Here is an 18,706-nt window from a genome sequence, read left to right on the forward strand (position 1 = left end):
CTCCATCTGACAAGCGCAGCGCGGCGTTTAAAAACAAGAGGAGCGTCAGGCACGGGGAAGAAGACGCTGGGAGGCGATGGAAGCGGCTCAAAAGCAACATTACAGCTGAAATCTGGAGATATTTGACGTTTGGCTCGGCAGGGGGCGGATCACAAGTTATATACAAACAACACTGCCTCAGACTCTGTGCATCTGTGAGTAGAAGCACAATGCAAATGGTTTAAACCACAGGTGTCAAACTCATTTGAATCCAGAGGAGACACACAGTCGTTCCTGTTCTCAATAAGGCCACATTAAAAAAAAATTATTCCAACAACGTGATTCAGCTGCAGCAACAACAGGAAGACAGCATCATGGAAATGTTTTTTTTTTTTTTTGAAAAACAAGAAAGAAGGCAACATGAATTAGGACCTGTCTGTTTCTCTTTTTTGTAATATTCACCAGAACGCTCCTCATCCTGCCTCATCCCACTGCTGGTGGAAACAGGGCCCAGCTGGAAGACTTTAATCACTCTTCACAGTCACATGAACTCTGCTTTGACTGTCCTAAAGTACGTATCCGTGGCCAGATCAGCGCCCTCGCCGTCCCTCCGGGCTTTATTTGGACTAGACGCTCGGTTATCAGCTCTCCCCCGCTGAGGACCTCCGACCTGCAGACAGCTCCAGCAGGAATGTGCCACCGTCCAGCAGATCCCTCTAACCCCGGCAGACAGGGGCAGGTGTTCGGTTTCAAGAGCCACTGCCAAAGTTTATGTTGGAGTGAAGAGATCCTCCTCAGCCTGCTCAGTGAGACGGCCGGACGAGCAGCGGGCCAGACGAGCTCGGTGCGTGGGACGTACCTGCTATTTGGCCGCCTCGCAAGCAGAAATACCGTCAAACACCTGGAGTCATCACATTCTTTCCCCCTCAAGCTCGGATCCGTCCGAATGTGCGGTGAAGCGTTGGAGATCCGGCCGCCTGCTTCAGGAGAAGCTCCGAAGCTTCTGGAGCTGCTGAAGACGGCTGGTTTTGTTTGGACGGTCTTGATCCCATCGGGGGTAGGAAGACACCCAACAAACTGTTATCAGTTCCAGATAACCTTGGTCACCCCCCCACGGACTGGACACACACTTTTCCCAGCACTGCTGTCTCAGCAGAAGTGCAGCTACCATCTTCCACCGCTGGCTGAAGGAGAACGTTTCAGGCCTGTGATCTGTGCTCCTGCTCTCATTACTCAGGATGGTGGTGAGCTTCAGGGTCGGACCGGCCATCGGAAGCACCGGGACATTTCCTGCACGCCTGCCGACATGGTGTGTGACAAGATTACTGCTGAGCCACTGGAAATAACACACAATGAACCGGGGATCTTCCAGAGCAGGTCATCATCGATTGTGGAAAGAAAATCCACCAAGGCCCAGAGAGAACATGCAAACTCCACACAGAAAGGGCTGTCATTGCCTCACAGAAAGAAATAAAGAGGCTTTAATTGTTTTATTCTCCAGGTGCTTCTGTTTCCTCCATGTTTTCACAGTTAATTGCTGACTGTAAATTGCCCTCAGTGAATATAACATTACATCGATGAACACTAAAATAATCACACTTTTAATCTCTGTAGTGAAATTCTTTTTTTTTCTGCATTACCTCTCCTAAATTATCATAATATCACGTACAAAGCACTTTTCAACCTCTTGAGCAGCCCCGAAAGCACTTTGCACTTTCAGTCACATTCACCCTTTCACACACATTCACACACATGTTAACGTATATGGATGACTAAACCTTATTATACTGTCTGGGTGGAGTGTGGTCACTTTCTGTCTTTACTCATTGTCTCCTGACTTTAGTTGGGTATTTATTGAATGAATACCGTGCTGAAGCAGCAGGAGACTAATCTGGAGGAGCAAAGTACATCTCCCCGTCGCCGCCGCTTGTTTTTCAGCCTGTTGACAGATGAAGGTAGACCCAGATGATGATGATGATGCTCCATCCTGAGGGTGGCTGCTACTTATATGGTCATAAAAATCCTGAGCATGCACATACTTCTCTCATTAAACACGGCTTTATCGGCATGCCCCCTCTTTTCCTCAACTCTTTCAAGTTGGGTTTTTTCTCCCTCCTCCCCTGCACCGTGCACGCCTCCAGCGGAGCGCCATTGGTCCAAAGTGAGCGGCTTGAGCCGGGGCGCCGCAGCGGATTGGCCGGGCGCGACGGGCGCACGACGGCCCCGGTACCCGCCTCATCCTGGACCGCACCCGGGCTCCGGCGGGCCGCGCAGCGAACCAGTGAGCAGCCAGAGGAAGAGGGGAGGGCAGAAGGAAGCCAGCAGAAAAAAAAGAAAAAGAAAACTGCAGAGAGAGAGAGCGGAGCAGAGAAAGAGAGGGAGGAAGCTCGTAGTTTAGCCTCAACTCTGCTGCTGGAAGAAGTTTGACGCACGGCGACGCTGACTGACACATCCCGGCTTGACTTGTTCCGAAAGGCGTCCTGCACCCTTTTAAAGCAGGTAAGACTTTCTCTCATCCCTTTTCGACACTTTCAGGTCCCTTTTCGGTCCCCGTGTTCCCCCTGAAGCCAGACAGCGCGGAACAAGTGCAGTGAATGAACCAGGAAGCGCGGCCGCCGCTGCAGCCCGGGGCAGGGCGGAGCGGAGCGGAGCGGGACCTCCGGGCGGACTGGAAACCCGCTCTGTCCGGCCTCATGGGCGCTTTACCAATCACACTTTTTAATTTCAACCCGGGGACATGAGTTAAGTTTGCGAGCTGGAAGTTGAAACGAGTGCCGTAACGGCCAGAGGCAGGAAGTGATTCGCTTGAATGAGTTGTGTGGGGAGGGGGAGGAGGAGGCCGGTGTTTCGGATCAACTGGTTTCCCTGTTAACTGGTGACCCACTTCCTCGAGCGAGCGCTGTTGCTAACTGGTAGCAGGAGATGTTAAATAAAAACCCGACAGGAATCCGTAGCTGTCCCGGCGAAAGGCGTTTAGTCGTATTTACAATGAAGTTTGGAAGGGGGGGGGGGGGGCAACTTTTTATGAGACTTTTACTACATCTGCTGTCAGGAGCGGCAGCGACGATCGCTACAGGAAGTCGGTCACTAGTTGACAAGGAAACAAAATAATCCGAAACACGGGGTACTGGATTTGAGGTCTAGGAACTGGATCCGAATCCCGTTAGGACCGGTGAATGTTAGTTCACATGGGGGTAAGTGTGTGTGTGTGTGTGTGTGTGTGTGTGTGTGTGTGTGTGTGTGTGTGTGTGTGTGTGTGTGTGTGTGTGTGTGTGTGTCGGTCAGACAGACAGACACGCGCTGTGTGTGGCCGCATGACGTCACTCCGCACCGGTAGCCTGTGTGAAGAGAGAGAAATCTGAACGCAGCCTTTCCGTCCAGCTTCAGTCCCATCTGCCCCCCCCCCCCCCGGTGTCCAAGTGTCCGTCCTGTCCGGTAACCCGACCAGGATTAAGGTCACCGGAACTCCTCTCCGCGTGCGTGGATTGAATTAATGGCATGGACATGATCATGAGTGTGAGTCAGTGGCGGTGCAGAGGGCTTCAGCCCCCCCCCCCCCCCCCCCCCCCCCATATCCTCATACACCCGTCAGACATGCTGTGTGAGCATCATGGGGAACTTTTGCTTCTGTTTATTGAAAGTTTGGATCTGTTTGGAGGTTTGGCAGTTTGGAAGCTCTCGTGTGCCAGTTTTGGCCCTCGGACCTTATGTTGGACAGTGTGCAGACCCACAACACCCAGAACCTGAACGAGGTCACGTTACATTTGTTGAAGGCTTTTTGTGTAATTTGCCGTCCGCTGCTGCGGGTTTGTTCATCTGTTTTTCCTCGTCCTCGTTGTTTGTCAGTTCATGAGATAACGGCGTGAGGGCGGTCTAATGGCGGCTCCTCACTCCCACACTCCAGCAGCACATTTCCATTTTGCGTCTACTTGCAGATATATATCTGTGTGTTTTTATCTGTTACTGTACCTGTAACCTCAGGCCGGTTCATGAGACAGCTGGGGATTACAGAGCCGTCCCTTTGCTCCTTTCTCTCATCTCAGCCTAATGAATATAATATTATGTATATTTTTAACTTCTTTAAGGTTATTTTTCATCTGTGGATAATTTATAGCTTTACTGTGATTCTATACCTCACCCAGGGGCAAGTCATGAGACAACCCTCCCAGAACATACAAGATGTCTGTTCTTTTGGTTTGACATCTCCTTGATCTTTATTTTTCTAATGTTCCACGAGTCACTGAGGGTATCTCTGTCTGAAAGCGGCTCTCGTTGAGAGATTTGTGCTTCCTTCTCTTGCTGGTCATGCATTTCGTGCCTCTTTGTTAATGTCTTGTGTCTTCATTCTGTATAAACTGCTTGTCTTTTTATCTCCTTGTATATATTGTGCTTCTCCTTTGTTTCCATCTGGTGCCACTTTGTGTTGGGAGAACTTTCACATCCCTCTCTGCTTGTTTTGTGTCTCTTTACGGCCTTTTTGCGGCGATCTCGTGTCACTTGTGCTTGTTTGTCTTGTCTGGTTGTTTCTATGGCACTGATATGGATAATTTCATAATCCCACAGTTGATGTGACAAGGCTCCTGGCAGCGGAGGGATTTCAGCCCACGTCACAATATTTTTGCAAGTCATTTCAACACAGACATAAAACCTGTGATTGATCTGCGCTGCGTTGTTTCTATATGTGGCTTTGCTGTCTGGATCGCAGGATGTTACTCAGCTCTATTAAATATTAAGGTAAGAGTTCAGTAATAAACCAGACGAGCTTAATGAAGACGACAAGCTCTTTTAAATGGCTCCACTCTGCTTACGGGTCATCTAAATGTGGATGTTTGATGGGCTCTTTCAGGCTCACGGTCCTTCAGCTGCAGCAGTTTCACAGTGTTGGTTGTTGTGAAGGATTATGATCCAGGATCATCAGTCTCTGCTGAAACTGAGGCGGTCCATCGTCTAATTACTGTGCGGTCCGCTGAGATGTTTCCCTGCCAGGCCGGACGGGACTTTTCCACGGCCTCGGAGAACTTCTGGGCTCAGTATCAATCCCAGCCTGCCGGGTTTTATTTATGTAACCCAATAACACAGATGATGAACTGACCTAACGGGAGGTTTATGGCCTCTCTGGAGGGTCTTCGCTGCTCCTCCCGCCTCCAGAAAGGCTGAGGACATCTTCACAGACCCCGTTATGGAGTCACCGTCTGTTTGTGCCGCAGGAAGAAGATAGAGGGAAAGCAAACGATGAGAACCAGGCTTTGTTACAGAGCTTCTAAAACTTGAGTCCATACTTTCTGACAAGACCGATGAAGATTCCTTCTTGCTGTCTGCCCGGTTCGTCGTCACATCGCAGAGCGCCTCGGACGCCGGCGCTCCTCCACCCAGACCTGCGCCTCATTGTGCGAGGTGTTGGCGTCCTGCGAGCGCGCCACCTTCCCTTCCCTCCCCTCACATGCAGTAATCAGAGCCACGCATCGCAGATCAGCCGCTTGCTGCCAAGAAGCCATTAAATCACAGCGTGAGGTTACCACATGAATAATCCTTTCATTCTCAGACACTCAAGCCATCCTGCAAATCAGGCCTCAACGCGGTGAGCGGGAGCTGGAAAAGTTCTGCAGCATTTGTACAGCGCTGCCATTAATAAGGATTAAAACACAGTTTGGCCTGATTTCAATCAAGCAGAAACTACAGATTTATTGGAGGCTCTTTCTGGTTCAAACATCCGTGTTGTGTTCTGTTGAGTTAGAAAGTTTAAATCCTCAAATTAAAAGGTTAAAACCTCAAATTCCTCTGAAAATGACTCAAACTGTTTATTAAAAAAAAGAACTTGGAGTCCTTGAATTTGGCCTTAATTGGATTTTGCATTTACAGCTTTGTCCCAATGAGTTTTAGTATGACTGGAATTGATGAATTTCTCAAATTCAGGACAGAAATACCCCGAACGAGTCACCAGGCGAACGCACAGACACAAACTGTAATCCACGGTGAATCTGACACGCTCTGCAGAAAACCCATGAACACTTTACAAGAATATTCAAACTCCTCGTGCACAGAAACATGTCTTTTGATCTTACAAGCAACAAAATTCCATCGTGTTGAGCGAAAAATGTCCATTTTGTGCAGAAACCATTTTTTAAACATTGTCCATTACAGTCTATGAAATATTACTTTTAAATGTCAACATTTTGAGGCATAAAATGCTTAAAATCTCAATATTTACAAGTGTTGTTGTGTATGAAACTGTTGTTTTCGAGCTTGAGTTGGATGAAGTGTTTAGATCGTCCAGCTGTTTGCATGAAATAAATCGTGTCGATACTTGAAATGACTCCAGATCTGCACCAATTGGAGAATCTGATAAACAAGTTTCACAATCGGCATTTAACAAGCTGTTTGATTTGCTGGTGTTGTCAAACCTGAACAATCGCACAACCCCTGCATGACTGCAGAGCTGCTTGAGGACGTTATTGGTACATTCTGAACCCTGAAGGTCACACTGGGTGACCCATTCGTCATTTCCTGTTGCCTTTGAGTCATATTGTTGAATTAATTCCAGACAGAGCGTTGTGCAACAGGCTCTGGGGGTGGGGGCTCACGCTGCCGTTATGAAGCCCCCCTGCGGAGATGGGTGCATTCCAGCGCCGGTGTGTCAGCGGCGTCCACGCTCCAGGCCCCCGGGGGGAGTAATGCACCGAAAAGCTGGACCAAATTAAAGGCAGACGTCTTCTGATGTGCAGCGGGCCGCCTGAGCGCGGCGGCCGGTTCGATTCCCCGCGGAGCGACACCGTCTGGGCGAACGTGGATGTTTGGATCTCACTGGAGGCCGGTCGTCCCGACCGAGGCGGGTTACTTTCAGGAGCCTTGTTCTCAGGGGAAATGAAATTGTCGGCGAGGGCAGCGTGACACTGTTGGCAGCTCAGTGTTTTCTGTTGCAGAGTCTTTTTTCATCTAATTTGTCAGCGTGCGACCTTTAGATGCAGCCATGCGGCCACTGAGCGCTGGAAACCGCTTCTCCAGGTTGATTGAAGAAAAAGATCTCATGGAAGAAGAACGGTCAGCGTTTAAGTTGAGAACATTTGAATTTACTCGGATTGTCAAAAGTAACAGAGATTCAAGAGGAAACCCAAAGTATTGGAAACATTTAAAATCCATTTTCCTAATCCGAAATTTGGGATTTGAGCCGAAACGTTGAGGGCGATTGGACTGTTTATCAATTCGTACTGATAAATGAAATTCAAATGGTGGTGAACTCTGTTGGAGCGTTAAAGGAAACTCGACATACATTGAATGGAACAATGATGGGAAAGATGCTGGAATGTTGGTGAGAAGTCTCGATACGTTGGAGGGAACAATGTTGGGAACGATGGCGGAGAAGCTTGGATGAGATCCGGTCAAAGCCCCAAGACTTATCTAAAAATGCGGAGGTGAAATGTCAGCAGTTTGCCTAAACTGGACGGATTCCTTCAACCAGTTTGTGAAATGAACGGTTTCAGAGTTCAGATTCATGAACGTTGTGGTGATTATCCAAAGCTTCCCACTTTAAAAAGCAAATCTGTGCTGTTGTCGTGTCTTCAAAGGCTAAAGAGACAAATTGTGGTTCTGTTCACCACGAGTCCAGAACGATCGAGTTCCTCTTATCAGAGCTCAAGCTTCTGCTTTCTGCTGCGGTTCTTCAGCCCAGCGATGGGTTTTTATGGTCGAATGTCATGTGTAGCCCAGTTTCCCGGTCAGCTGAGATTCATTCATGCGAACAAACCGCTGCTGTAGGAGTCAGCGGAGTTTCTTCATTAACGGCAGACTTTCTGGAGTTTTCTCACAGCGAACAGGAGTCACTGTGTCATCAACAAGGCGTGAAATGAGTGGTTATCGGTCCAGGTACTCGAGTCCCGCTCCATGATCCAGTGCATCGCCACCGATGGTTTTTAATTCAGCACTGTGTTTTTTCTTAGCTCTATTTTGGTTCTGCCCAGACACATTTCTTCTGGTTGAACTGAACGGCGTAATTAAGTTTCCTCAGCCGGAGCGGTTCAGACTGACAGGACTCGCTCTGCTCTCTCTTCCTTCCACTGCTCTAGAAGCGTTTCCTCGCTTGTCTCTCGGTTTCCTTTATTTTGATAGTCTTTGTTTGACTTGCGGCTGTGACCCCTTCCCCGTCTAAACCCCCCACCCCACCCCACCCCCCACGCACCTGTACGCTTTCGACAATACCAGGAAGTGACTGCACTCTGGCTCATATGAAGAACGGACTTTGAACACACCTCAGCAGGTGGAGCCGTGCAGGGCATTAATTATGTTTGCAGACGACTGTCCGCTGTTATTCCCACCTTTCTCACTTTTAAAGATAATATAATACCAGGAACTGGCTGCACTCTCGCTGAGGCACCATGAAGAGCAGGTTTAGGTTCTGAGGGACGGAGACCGAACAATAACCTGCAGAGAATGTTTGATAAGAGATCAGTATCTTCACTTTGATGTTTTATTGGCCGTCCCGTCAGTCTGAGGTTTCTCTGTTCTGCAGGAAATAATTTCTGCAGAACGTTTCTTACTTGAGGAGTGGCGTCTCTCTAATGTTGGCTTTGTAAAATGATTTAAAGCACATTTGTACAATTTCTACAGAGCTGAACAAAACCAGGAAGTGACTGCTTTAATGAATTGTTTTCATCAAGAACTGGATTTCAATGGAAGGACCCTGAACGCACCGTGGTTTATTGTTCTTAATATTCAGGATCGTAGGTTATATCAGTTCATTTGAGTTGTTGCACAACAAATATTAAACAGCAAGAAAATGAGATAAAAACCTGAAGTATGAGACAATAATCTCATGAAAAGTTCCTGACCTACATTCTTTGAAGACGTAGTGGGTTTCTGTCCATTGGGATTTTGAAGACGATGGGTTTCTTTTTCAGATCGATGCCCACCGCGGCTTCCTTATGAAGGTGCATTCAACTCATAAATGTGAATGGAGGTTCATAAATGTCAAATGCTTCAACAGAAGGCGATACCTGATGAGTAGACTGTGGTAAAGCACAGTTTCGGTTCATGAAGTAGACTTTGTCCGTGTGTGAGTGTGTGTGTGTTTATTGGAGGAGCAGTTAATAGTTTTTAGATTGTGACGCCTGAAGCTACTTCTGCTCGGTGAACTTTGAACCTGACGCTGCCTTCCTTCCCGTCTCTTGGATGCTTTGATCCACACTGGGTTTCGGAGCGGGAGCAGCTGAAACCCGGTGGTTCGTCCGCCCTGCAGGGCGAAGGGTGTGCCCTCGCTGCAGTTAACAGGTGATAAAGGTTGAAGGAGGCCTGGAGTGATCCGGCAGGGTGACGTCGGCCCCGCTGGAAGGAACCGTTTGAGAATGAAGACTCGATCCGTGCCAGGGCTGCATTCCTCACAAGAGAAATTACTGCTGACAAAGAGAAATGTGTATCTTAACTCCCCTCTGCGTTCTGTGTGTGTGTGTGTGTGTGTGTGTGTGTGTGTGTGTGTGTGTGTGTGTGTGTGTGTGTGTGTGTGTGTGTGTGTGTGTGTGTGTGTGTGTGTGTGTGTGTGTGTGTGTGTGTGTGTGTGTGTGTGTGTGTGTGTGTGTGTGGTGTGTGTGTGTGTGTGTGTGTGTGTGTGTGTGTGTGTGTGTGTGTGTGTGTGTGTGTGTGTGTGTGTGTGTGTAGCAGACTTATGTAACCAGCCGTCTATTAGCCCTCGGTCAATACGGTTGGGGTGGCAGGCCGGGAGCTGCTGCCGCGGTGCGTCACGGCCGCTCGCACTCGCAGCGCTCCGAGAGCCGAGCCGCCTGAATGACAGACCTGGAATTTGTTCCCTGACCCTGAAAACGACGCGGCTTGTCAGACCAACGCCCTGCTTCAGAGCGTCGGCCCTGGGTCGCCGCCGGGCGTGCGCTCACACTCCCAATAGACGGCTCGATAGAACCGGTATGGAGGCTGGAGATGAGGGCTGCCGTGTTTCAGTCTGACAGAGCGGAGAACCGGTGAGGAGAGCAGTCCTTTAGGTTCTGCGGTAGAGCCATGAAATCTGCACCGATCTCCAGTTTGATGTTGTGAAACCGGAGTTGTTCTTGCTGTCAGGCTGCAGAGCCGCGTTGTGAACTCGCCTCGGTCATTTCTTCCAGAGACGAAGTCGGTTAAACAGGAAGTTGCTTTCTCAGCAAATCTGACTCAGAAAACACTGCCGAGTTTCAATAAACAACTGACACACTCTGGAGGGCGTTTGATGGTGACGCTCGTCCTAAACGACGGACCAAGTATTTTAAGAGTTTTCACAATAGAGCTGCAGAATATGATGCAGCTTATCACAGCTTCTACATGTACAGTCTACATTTAATAAAAAACTGAGCCGCAATAAATGTTTTCATGCTGTTTGGATTATCAAACATGCAAATTGCAGCCGAACCGATGTGAACGGTGACAGTGTGTTGAAATCGGCGCCACGCCGGGCTGATGGCTGGTGCTTGTGGAGCGCCGGCGGCCCCTGGCAGCAGCGGGCAGCTCACGGCGCCGTGAAATGGGATCCCGGCCGGGCAGGAATGTGGAGAGCGGCGCGGAAAGTGATGCGGATCTGATGCAGTGATTTTTCCAGCCGGAGCTTAATTCGGCGCGTGCTCCAGAAACCGCCACCTTTCCTCCTCCTCTTCTTCTGCTTCTTCTTCTTCTTCTTCTCCTCGAAAGACTCGCACACCAGCTCCCGAAATGGCAAAATAGTTTCGTCAGTTTGTCATTTCCTCTCCGCCCCCCCTCCTCGCCTCCCGCCCCACCCTTCCTGGCCTCGGCGGTGAGAGTGTTGAGCCTGTAATGAGTTTTGACTGACTCTCTACCTTCACCGGCGGCTCGTCTGGCGTTCGGCGTCTGCTTCACTCAGGCTGAATACGGGGATACGTTAATGAGCTGGAGTTCCACTCGCTGGTTTAACAGGATACTCAGAAACATTCAGACCAGTGGGATAAGGATCAGTATGTTTGTTTTTCTCCAAATTAAAAGTGAAAATAAAGCGTTCTGTGCACTGGATGCTGCGGATGATGCACTACCAGGTTATTGAAGGATCCTTTAAAGAACCCTCTCCATGCGTGTTCTGCTTCTTGCTAAAGTTTCCCTTTAGCTTTAATGAATTTGTCTCCAAACAGACAGTGTGGCCCAAGAACATGTCATCTGTCTCCACCTGTTGGAATAATGGCGGTTATTGGTCACATTCCAGCAGCAGTGAGTAAATGTTCTGCTGCTTCATGCTTGAAATGTGTCTATAGAGAGGAAACTGCTGCTCAAAGTGGAAAGTAGCTGCTCCCGTCTGCCTTTTGGGATTATTTTCATGCCTCGAGGAGAGCGTTAATCCACCGAGTAGCAGCACCTGGAGCGCCGCGGCCGTGGTTTTTATTGTGCAGAGGAGTCTTGAACGACTCTGCTCCTGATTTCTGACTCCACGTTTCTTCCAGATGCATATTAAAGCATGTTTAATATGCATGCTGGGACCTCACTGGTCTGCCTTTAAATGGGAACATTTCATTAAAAAAAAAAATTCTGCTTAAACTCAGAAATTGAGGCATTTCAATCCTGTAAAAACTCGCTCTGCAGCTCTAGTAAAGTTATGAAGCTGCGGTTTATTGTGAAATCTGTTTCTCCAGGTGGCTTCAGTTCATCCTGAACGGCCTGATTCGGTCCCGGATGGCTCGGACTGCTAAACCAGCCGTTATGACCTTGAAATTTTCAGTGTTTTCTTTGTTATGGCTGAAAAGAGACGTGATGGAAATATTTTGTCAAACCAAATGTTTCTGAATGGGAAATGGCTACGATCTCAGCATAAAGCCGGTTTTAATCTAAACCTTCTGCTGCTGAACACAGTGAAACATCCATAAACTTGCCCCTGCAGCTGTTGCATTGTGGGTGTTTTTACACCCCCCCCCCCACAGCCTGGCTTTGGTATTTATCTTTTCATGCTGACGTCTCAGCTCAGGGCTCACTGCTAGTCAGAAATTAGTTCCAAAATATATATATATATATTTGTAATGTTTATCATTTGCTTGGTGGTTTGGCCGGACTGGAGCCTCTTGCTGGCCAGTTTTGGCCCACGGGCCTTATGTTGGACAACCTGATCTTTTCAGTAGTTTGTCCCAGAACCTCTTCAGTCGCTCATTTCATTCAGTTAGACATTTTTCAGAAAGTGGGATTGTTCCGGTCGGCTCCTCCGTTGTTTAGCTGTCCGGCTCTCGGAACCCCAGAGACGGATCGAAGGGTTCAAGCCCAGCAGCGAACCGTGTCAACCTGCGGTCTGCGGCACGTGCACGGCCCGCGTGCACGGCATGCGGCCCTATTGACTCTGCTGCCGTTCTATTAATAATCCTGCCAGCGGGCCGGTGGCGCGGCACATCTGGTGCCCGGGTTCCCGTCCGCGGCGCTCTGACTGTACATGGTCAGAGAGTGGCGGACGCCGTCACGCCTCCCGGTCTTTACAGTCTCCCCGGGGGAGCCGGTGAGGCGGAACGGAATGAGGGACGGGGCTTCTGCTGCTTCTGCTGCCTCTTCTGCTCGCTCTCTCCCTCCATCCCGGCTCCGGCATCACTTCCTGTCTGAAACCGCACTCTGGCCTCCATGAGCCACATTTAGAGCCTGGCCTCTTCCTCGTGGTGTTTATCCTCCGGTTCCTCTTCTGCAGTCGGCCGCTCCCTCGACAGACGGGAGCAAGGAAGGATCCGGCGACCCGATCGGCTGGGCTTCAGGACGGCTGCCAGGCGTTCGCTTAATGAATAACTCCAGGTGTGAGTATCTGGATGAGCTAATCCGGGTGTCGACGGCGCAGATAGCCGCTGTTTTCACAGCCAGGGGCTTGATTTTTACAGGATTATGACAGACTTGGCACCAGAAGCTGCAAAAAAAAAGAAAAGAAAAGCCCTGAACCTGGAGTGAAATAAAGGAGCGCTGAGGAGTGTTTCTGTTTTACTTCAATGTCAAGTCAACATCCACGAGGACCTAAAAATGGCTCCTTCTCTCTCCTTTCTAAATGGAACGGTGCTTGCTGAACCAGAATAGCCCTGCTGGGGTAATTTTAGCCCCGTCGGGCTCTCGGGGCGGCGGTTTGAAGTGTGTCACGGCGTTATCTGTGTCAGTCTGACTGTGGCTCACATCACCGGGTTCTGCTCACCGGTTTTCCTCCTGTTGGGGTCAAACTGGACAGGAAGCAGGTGTTAGACTGCTCCCGACTGGATCTGAGGACCCTGAACATGATCCAGACACGGTAGCGGACTGATACCAGCGCCGTCCGCCCTGTTTCAGGTGATAATAAAACCAGACGCGTCTGAACTTTGGCAGCGAGACAGCGGCTCATCTGGGGAGTGGCTCTTCCAAACAACACATAATCCCAAAATAATTCGTCTGTTTTTTAACATTCATGATGAAACTGTTGCTGAAAGGAGACCAGGTGTGCTCTTGATTCATATTTTAAAGTGAATTTATCATCTCTTAATGCATTTTCAGGGTAAATAAGTGTATTTTCTGGTCTAGTTTTGAAGCTGTTCAGTATCTCCGTACACGTCGTGCACCGGTTTGCACATCCTGACCTGATCTGGTCCGTATTCAGTCTTTTCTGGGCAAACTGCAGCATAACGGCAACGCTGGTTTAACTCTTCCACACCAAGTGTCTCTAATTCAGTCACACTGCCGACTTTACCGCAATACGTCAGTTTATCTGTTGTCTGACTTCATTTAACCACAAGAAGCAGGTTTAATCGAGTTAAAACCTGATTATACACAGCAGTTTATCAGTCGTTCAAGTGTCTGAATTTGGGCTCACAAACTTGAGTTCTCTTTATTTTATTCAGAATAAACTGTGCGATTAACAAACTGAAAGCTGTTAGTCGGTGAAATATTTATTTTTCTTGCTTGGTCTCTCGAGCACGCTGAAGGAAGCTGCTGTGTATTCAGCTCTGAGCGCAGCAGGCTGCAGTAAACCCACTTCATGTTCACGGCCGTCACCGGGGGGCCGGGGGGGCAACCCGAGTGACGTAGGATCGCAGCGCCAACAGGTGGAGTCTGGAGCTCCTCCACCTTCGCTCTGTTTTCTCTCAGCCACAACAAAAGCTTGAGGGGATTTTAAACTTCTGTTGTTTACATGAAAACAGCCTGAACCGCTGAAAACTCAACTCTTTGAAACGGAAAGACGGAACGTTTTGAGAACGCTGCTGCTGCAGTGAACAGCTGTTCTGCACATGCTCAGTAGATGGACAGTAAAGAACAATGTTTCCCTACAGTGTCATAAAATGGGGGGGGGGGGGGGCAGGAAGGGGGGGGGGGGTCAGGCTTCAAGGATAGAGGAGAGAAATGTGTGGAATGCCTTTACTCACTGTTTCTCCCTGATAAAGGGAGAGTATGGAAGGAATGCGACCCTGAAAAGACTGGACAAACAGGGGGGAGGGGGACGAGGGGGGGTCGGTTTGGGGAGATGAGGCTGGTTCGAGGAAGAGGAGGAGGTTTGTGTCCAGCTGAGAGCTGCAGCAGGACTAATTCTGCTGGGGGGGGGGGGTGATGGACATCAGCCGGACGGCGTGCTGATGGAGGACGGGGTCATGAGAAGCATGGCGCCGCTCTCTTTCTCACAGATCAGGGTCGACGTGCTGGAAACCACTCAAACTCCCCGAGAACGGGTTCTCTGAGGACCGCTCCGGGTCCTGGTGTTGGTCCAGGACAGGAACCTGAAGCAAACATCCAGAGGAACACGGGAACACAAGAACACGACTCCAGTTCCCCGTTTGCAGGGTTTGTTTCTGCTCGGCTTCGCCTGGTGAGGTTGGATTGTAACCGACTGGCAGCCAGAGGAAACCGGAGTTGGTGGCATCGTCTCACAAATAGATTCAATTCAGTCACAAATAACAAATCGGTCATCAAAGTTCATTTTTCAAGGAGTTAATTGTGATGGAAATGGGTCCTGAAAGCACCACGTCAGGATCAGTAAGTCTCTCTAATACGGGATAATTAAGCATTTTTAGATTCTGGATGTTTGTAGCTACGTTAAACAGAACTGAATGAACCTGATTATCCCGTCGATTAGTCTCAATTAATCATTAATTTACTGATACAGTCAGTGTAGTCATTTATAACCATTATCTCTGCATAGTAAACTACATTAAAGGCTGAATGACTAATCGGTTTGTTTGTGCAGAGCTTTGGGTGGAGCTCCCACAAAATGCTCTGCATCCACTGAAAGCACAATAAAAAGCAGCGTGCATTCAGGGAAATGGAGTAAAAGGTAAAAAATAGGACTGAAATGCAAAAACAAGCTTGAAAATGCATGTGTGTGGTGGAGGAACAAAGAGAAAAATGCCTCCAATCAGAGCCTTCTTAACTTGATAGCAGCACTTTGACACATTTCAGTCTCATGTGGAAAAATGACCTAAAAGTTGCTTCAGCTGACCTGAAAGTGGGATTTTTGGAGTCTGATGGATGCTTTACATTCAGGGTTCCAGTTTGCTGGACTCGTCTCTGTCATGTTTTGTCTCCATGTTGACATTTTGAGCCACATCTCAGTCTATTTTGAGGCCGTCGACCTCGGCGCGGCGCGGCGGTGAAATGGTGTCGCTCCCTCGGTGCAGGAATGATGATGGGACTGTAAAGTCTGGGGCAGCGGAGAAAGCGCGCTCTGCCGGGTTAATGTCTAACCGGAGCACTTTGACTCAGACGCACTCTCTCTTTTTTTCTGGATACCGGTTGGACCTGTGCGACTCCTTCCTGCTCTGTGGGCTGAACGGCGGCACTCCCTGCCGCCGAGGAGCCACTTCTGAACCTCCACCGGCGAATTAAAGCCACAAGCTCTGCGTCTGAGCTCCACTGCAAAACATTTGTTATTCCAGTGCCTTCAAAGCGGGGCCGAGTTTGACGCCCCCCTCCCCCCATTCCTCCCCCTGACAAATTGCTTGACTGCATAATGACTGCTGTTACATAAATACATGTTGACTCCGTCAGCCGCCGGCTGCTGCTGAACACATGTACCGTCATGTTGCTCTCATAAACCACACGGAGCCTCGTCCAGCCGCAGCTCAACCCTCACTGCTGTCAGTGTAATGAAATAAATCCGCTTTACGTTCTTTGATTTAGAGTTTTGTGTGCTGGTTCTTTGTAGATATGTGGCTTTGTGTTTTTGATGTGTGGGACAGAGACTGTTTACATGACGCCTGTGTTGGTTGTGGGAGGGCGTGGAGCAGTGAAGGAGATGGATGGACGGAGGGCGTCCAGCCTGCAGGGGTGACGGGAAACCCCCTCCCTCCGCCCAGCTGGAGACCTGACAAGGTGTCGGAGCCCCCGTTAGGTCTGACAGGGTCATGTTTTCTCGTGACCCCTCCCGACTCGACCCCGCTCTTCCTGTTGTGGCGACCTTTGCATTCCTCGGAGATTACATGTGTAGATTGAAGAGGAGCAGAGGTTTGGCTCAGCGAGGAAACACCGCTCCAGGTTTCTTGTGTTTTAATGGATTGTGTTAAAAATCTCCTGCCTCTCCCGTCACTAATCCCGCTTCTCTTTCCCGCCTCTCCCCAACAGCCACCATGTCAGACGCGGACAAGTTCCTGTACGTGGACCGCAACATGGTCAACAACCCGCTGGCGCAGGCCGACTGGGCCACCAAGAAGCTGGTGTGGGTGCCGTCGGAGCGGCTGGGCTTCGAGGCCGGCTCGGTCAAGGAGGAGCGCGGCGACGAGTGCGTGGTGGAGCTGGCCGACTCCGGGAAGAAGATCCGGGTGAACAAGGACGACATCCAGAAGATGAACCCGCCCAAGTTCAGCAAGGTGGAGGACATGGCGGAGCTGACCTGCCTGAACGAGGCGTCCGTGCTGCACAACCTGAAGGAGCGATACTACTCCGGACTCATCTATGTGAGTAACGAAGGAAAACCACCCGGAGAACCGCAGAGCTCGCCGCTCTTCACTGCTCATCCCCATTGTTCAGCACGAGGCATTGTGTCGGGGCTGCGAACACGCTCCTGGTATTTGAGCCATGCTGTGGACCCATTGTGTCTCCTCCCGCCCCCCCTCTTCCCCCTCTTCCCCCCCTCCCCTCTCTCTCTGCCCCTGTTTGGAGTGATCTTGTAAACAGGAAGCTGGCTGGAACAATGGCGTCCAGAGCCGGGGAGATGTGAGAAAAGGGGGTTATGGGAGGAGGGAGGGACGTCCACAGTCCGTACACGGAATGGACGTGGAATGTAAATCATGTCGTAACTGTTGCTCCTGCCGCTGTAATTGATGTTATTTACCCTCATGTTAGTGGGCTGGGAGTGATTTCTGCGACCTCCGGTCATATCAACACTCCTCGCTCCCCCCGGAGATTCAGGCCTGAGCGGCTGCAGGCTCCGGCAGTCTCCAGGCGGAACGTCTCTCGGGGGGCAGATGCCTGCTACAGAGATGCTGGGAATCCAGCGAGGAATGCAGGAGGAAAAAAGAAAAAAGCCTCTTAAGTTCTGTTTGCAGATAGGAATCCAGAAAGAGAGAAAAAAGGGAAGATTTAGTAGATTTCTCAGAAAAGGGATTTCATGTTCTGATGCATGCAGATGTGTTATTTACGACCCGGATAACCTGCCGGGTCGCTGCCGAGGTCACGGCAGCAGGGTGGGGTCGGCGTTGCGTAACGTCGGAGGGTAACAAATCAGAGATCATGAGAAAGCTGGGATGGGAACGGCTCGCCGGCGTGCACTTTATCTGCTCGTCTCTGAGACGCCCGGCGTCGGGACACGGTCGACATGGCCGCCGTTACTCAGACAGAGCTGCACTTCACGTCTCTGAGTGACGCGATCCTGTCACACGACTCGGCAGCAGGCGTTCTCCTCACAACCTGGAACACTAAATAGCGACCATCCAGCAGAGACATGCAGCTCTGTGTGCGTTATCACCATGTCAGTGTGGTTTCATGGTGTTTCTGTGTTATTCTGAATTAATTGAGAATTATATTCATGAGTATGAATATAATCATGAATATGACTCTAAATTAGTTCATTTATATGGAAAAAAATGAAGGGTTAACTCCTCTCTCATGCTGTGGTCTGTGAAGCGTTCTGATTGGACGGGGCGGCCTTGACGTACTGACCTCTCCCGGAAGTAAAAAGCTTTTTTCTCTTCTTTTTTCTCGATTAACTTTGACGCTACAGCTTTGAAAATATCAGCGTTGTTAACCGCCCGCCGATACGCTTGTTTCGTTATGTCCAATTCTTCTAAAACTATCATTACATAAATCGTCTCCATACGAGTCGAAATGCGGACCGCCATCTTGGAATATTGCGTCACCACGGCGGAGCATGCACAGAAGGACCAGAATGAAGTCGCACCTAATTAGCATAAAATTCCACTTCCAAAGGAGAAGAAAATAGCCAGTCTGTTGGGATTTAAACTTAATTCTGAATAAAGTTTTCAGGCGTTTACATTAGGCTTTATTGGGATTTTATAAAGGAAGAAATAATCCCATGTAAACACTCGGCATCTGATGACTGTTTGACTGTCTGCTGGTTAAAGTCAGAGACTTTCTGTGAAATACGCTCTCATGTGTGTTTTTCATCCCTAATTCGAATGAAGCTCATGTTTTGCATGAGTTTGACGCCTTTTAAATGTTGCAAAGTGAGAAATTGCTTCAGGAAATCAGCATTAGTTCTACAGATGTGTTCTAAATGTAGCAGTTCATGTTTTTAACTCTATTTTTACGCTCATTCATGACTTTCTGGGCTGGATATGAGCAACATGCAGCCTCTGAGATCACTTCCAATGCAGAGATAGAGTAT

At 49.4% G+C, this 18,706-nt stretch overlaps 1 protein-coding gene across 5 annotated transcripts in view; it reads left to right on the plus strand.

Moving 5' to 3' along the window:
• The first annotated feature begins 2,262 nt into the window (after positions 1-2,262).
• The window catches only part of LOC115387471 (myosin-9), a 32,494-nt gene continuing 16,050 nt past the window's right edge, over positions 2,263-18,706 (plus strand). For 4 of the 5 annotated variants that reach the window (XR_003931375.1, XM_030090181.1, XM_030090182.1 and 1 more), the window contains exon 1: positions 16,486-16,817. Coding sequence is in view for 4 of the 5 variants with exons in the window: in XM_030090181.1 (XP_029946041.1) it covers positions 16,491-16,817 (327 nt within the window). In the remaining variant the exon portion in view is untranslated. Of the gene's footprint in view, positions 2,479-16,485; positions 16,818-18,706 lie in introns of those variants that run through there. The other variant, XM_030090184.1, reaches the window with a different exon arrangement.

The sequence above is a fragment of the Salarias fasciatus genome, chromosome 4, assembly GCF_902148845.1.
Source record: "Salarias fasciatus chromosome 4, fSalaFa1.1, whole genome shotgun sequence".
Lineage (NCBI taxonomy): Eukaryota > Metazoa > Chordata > Actinopteri > Blenniiformes > Blenniidae > Salarias > Salarias fasciatus.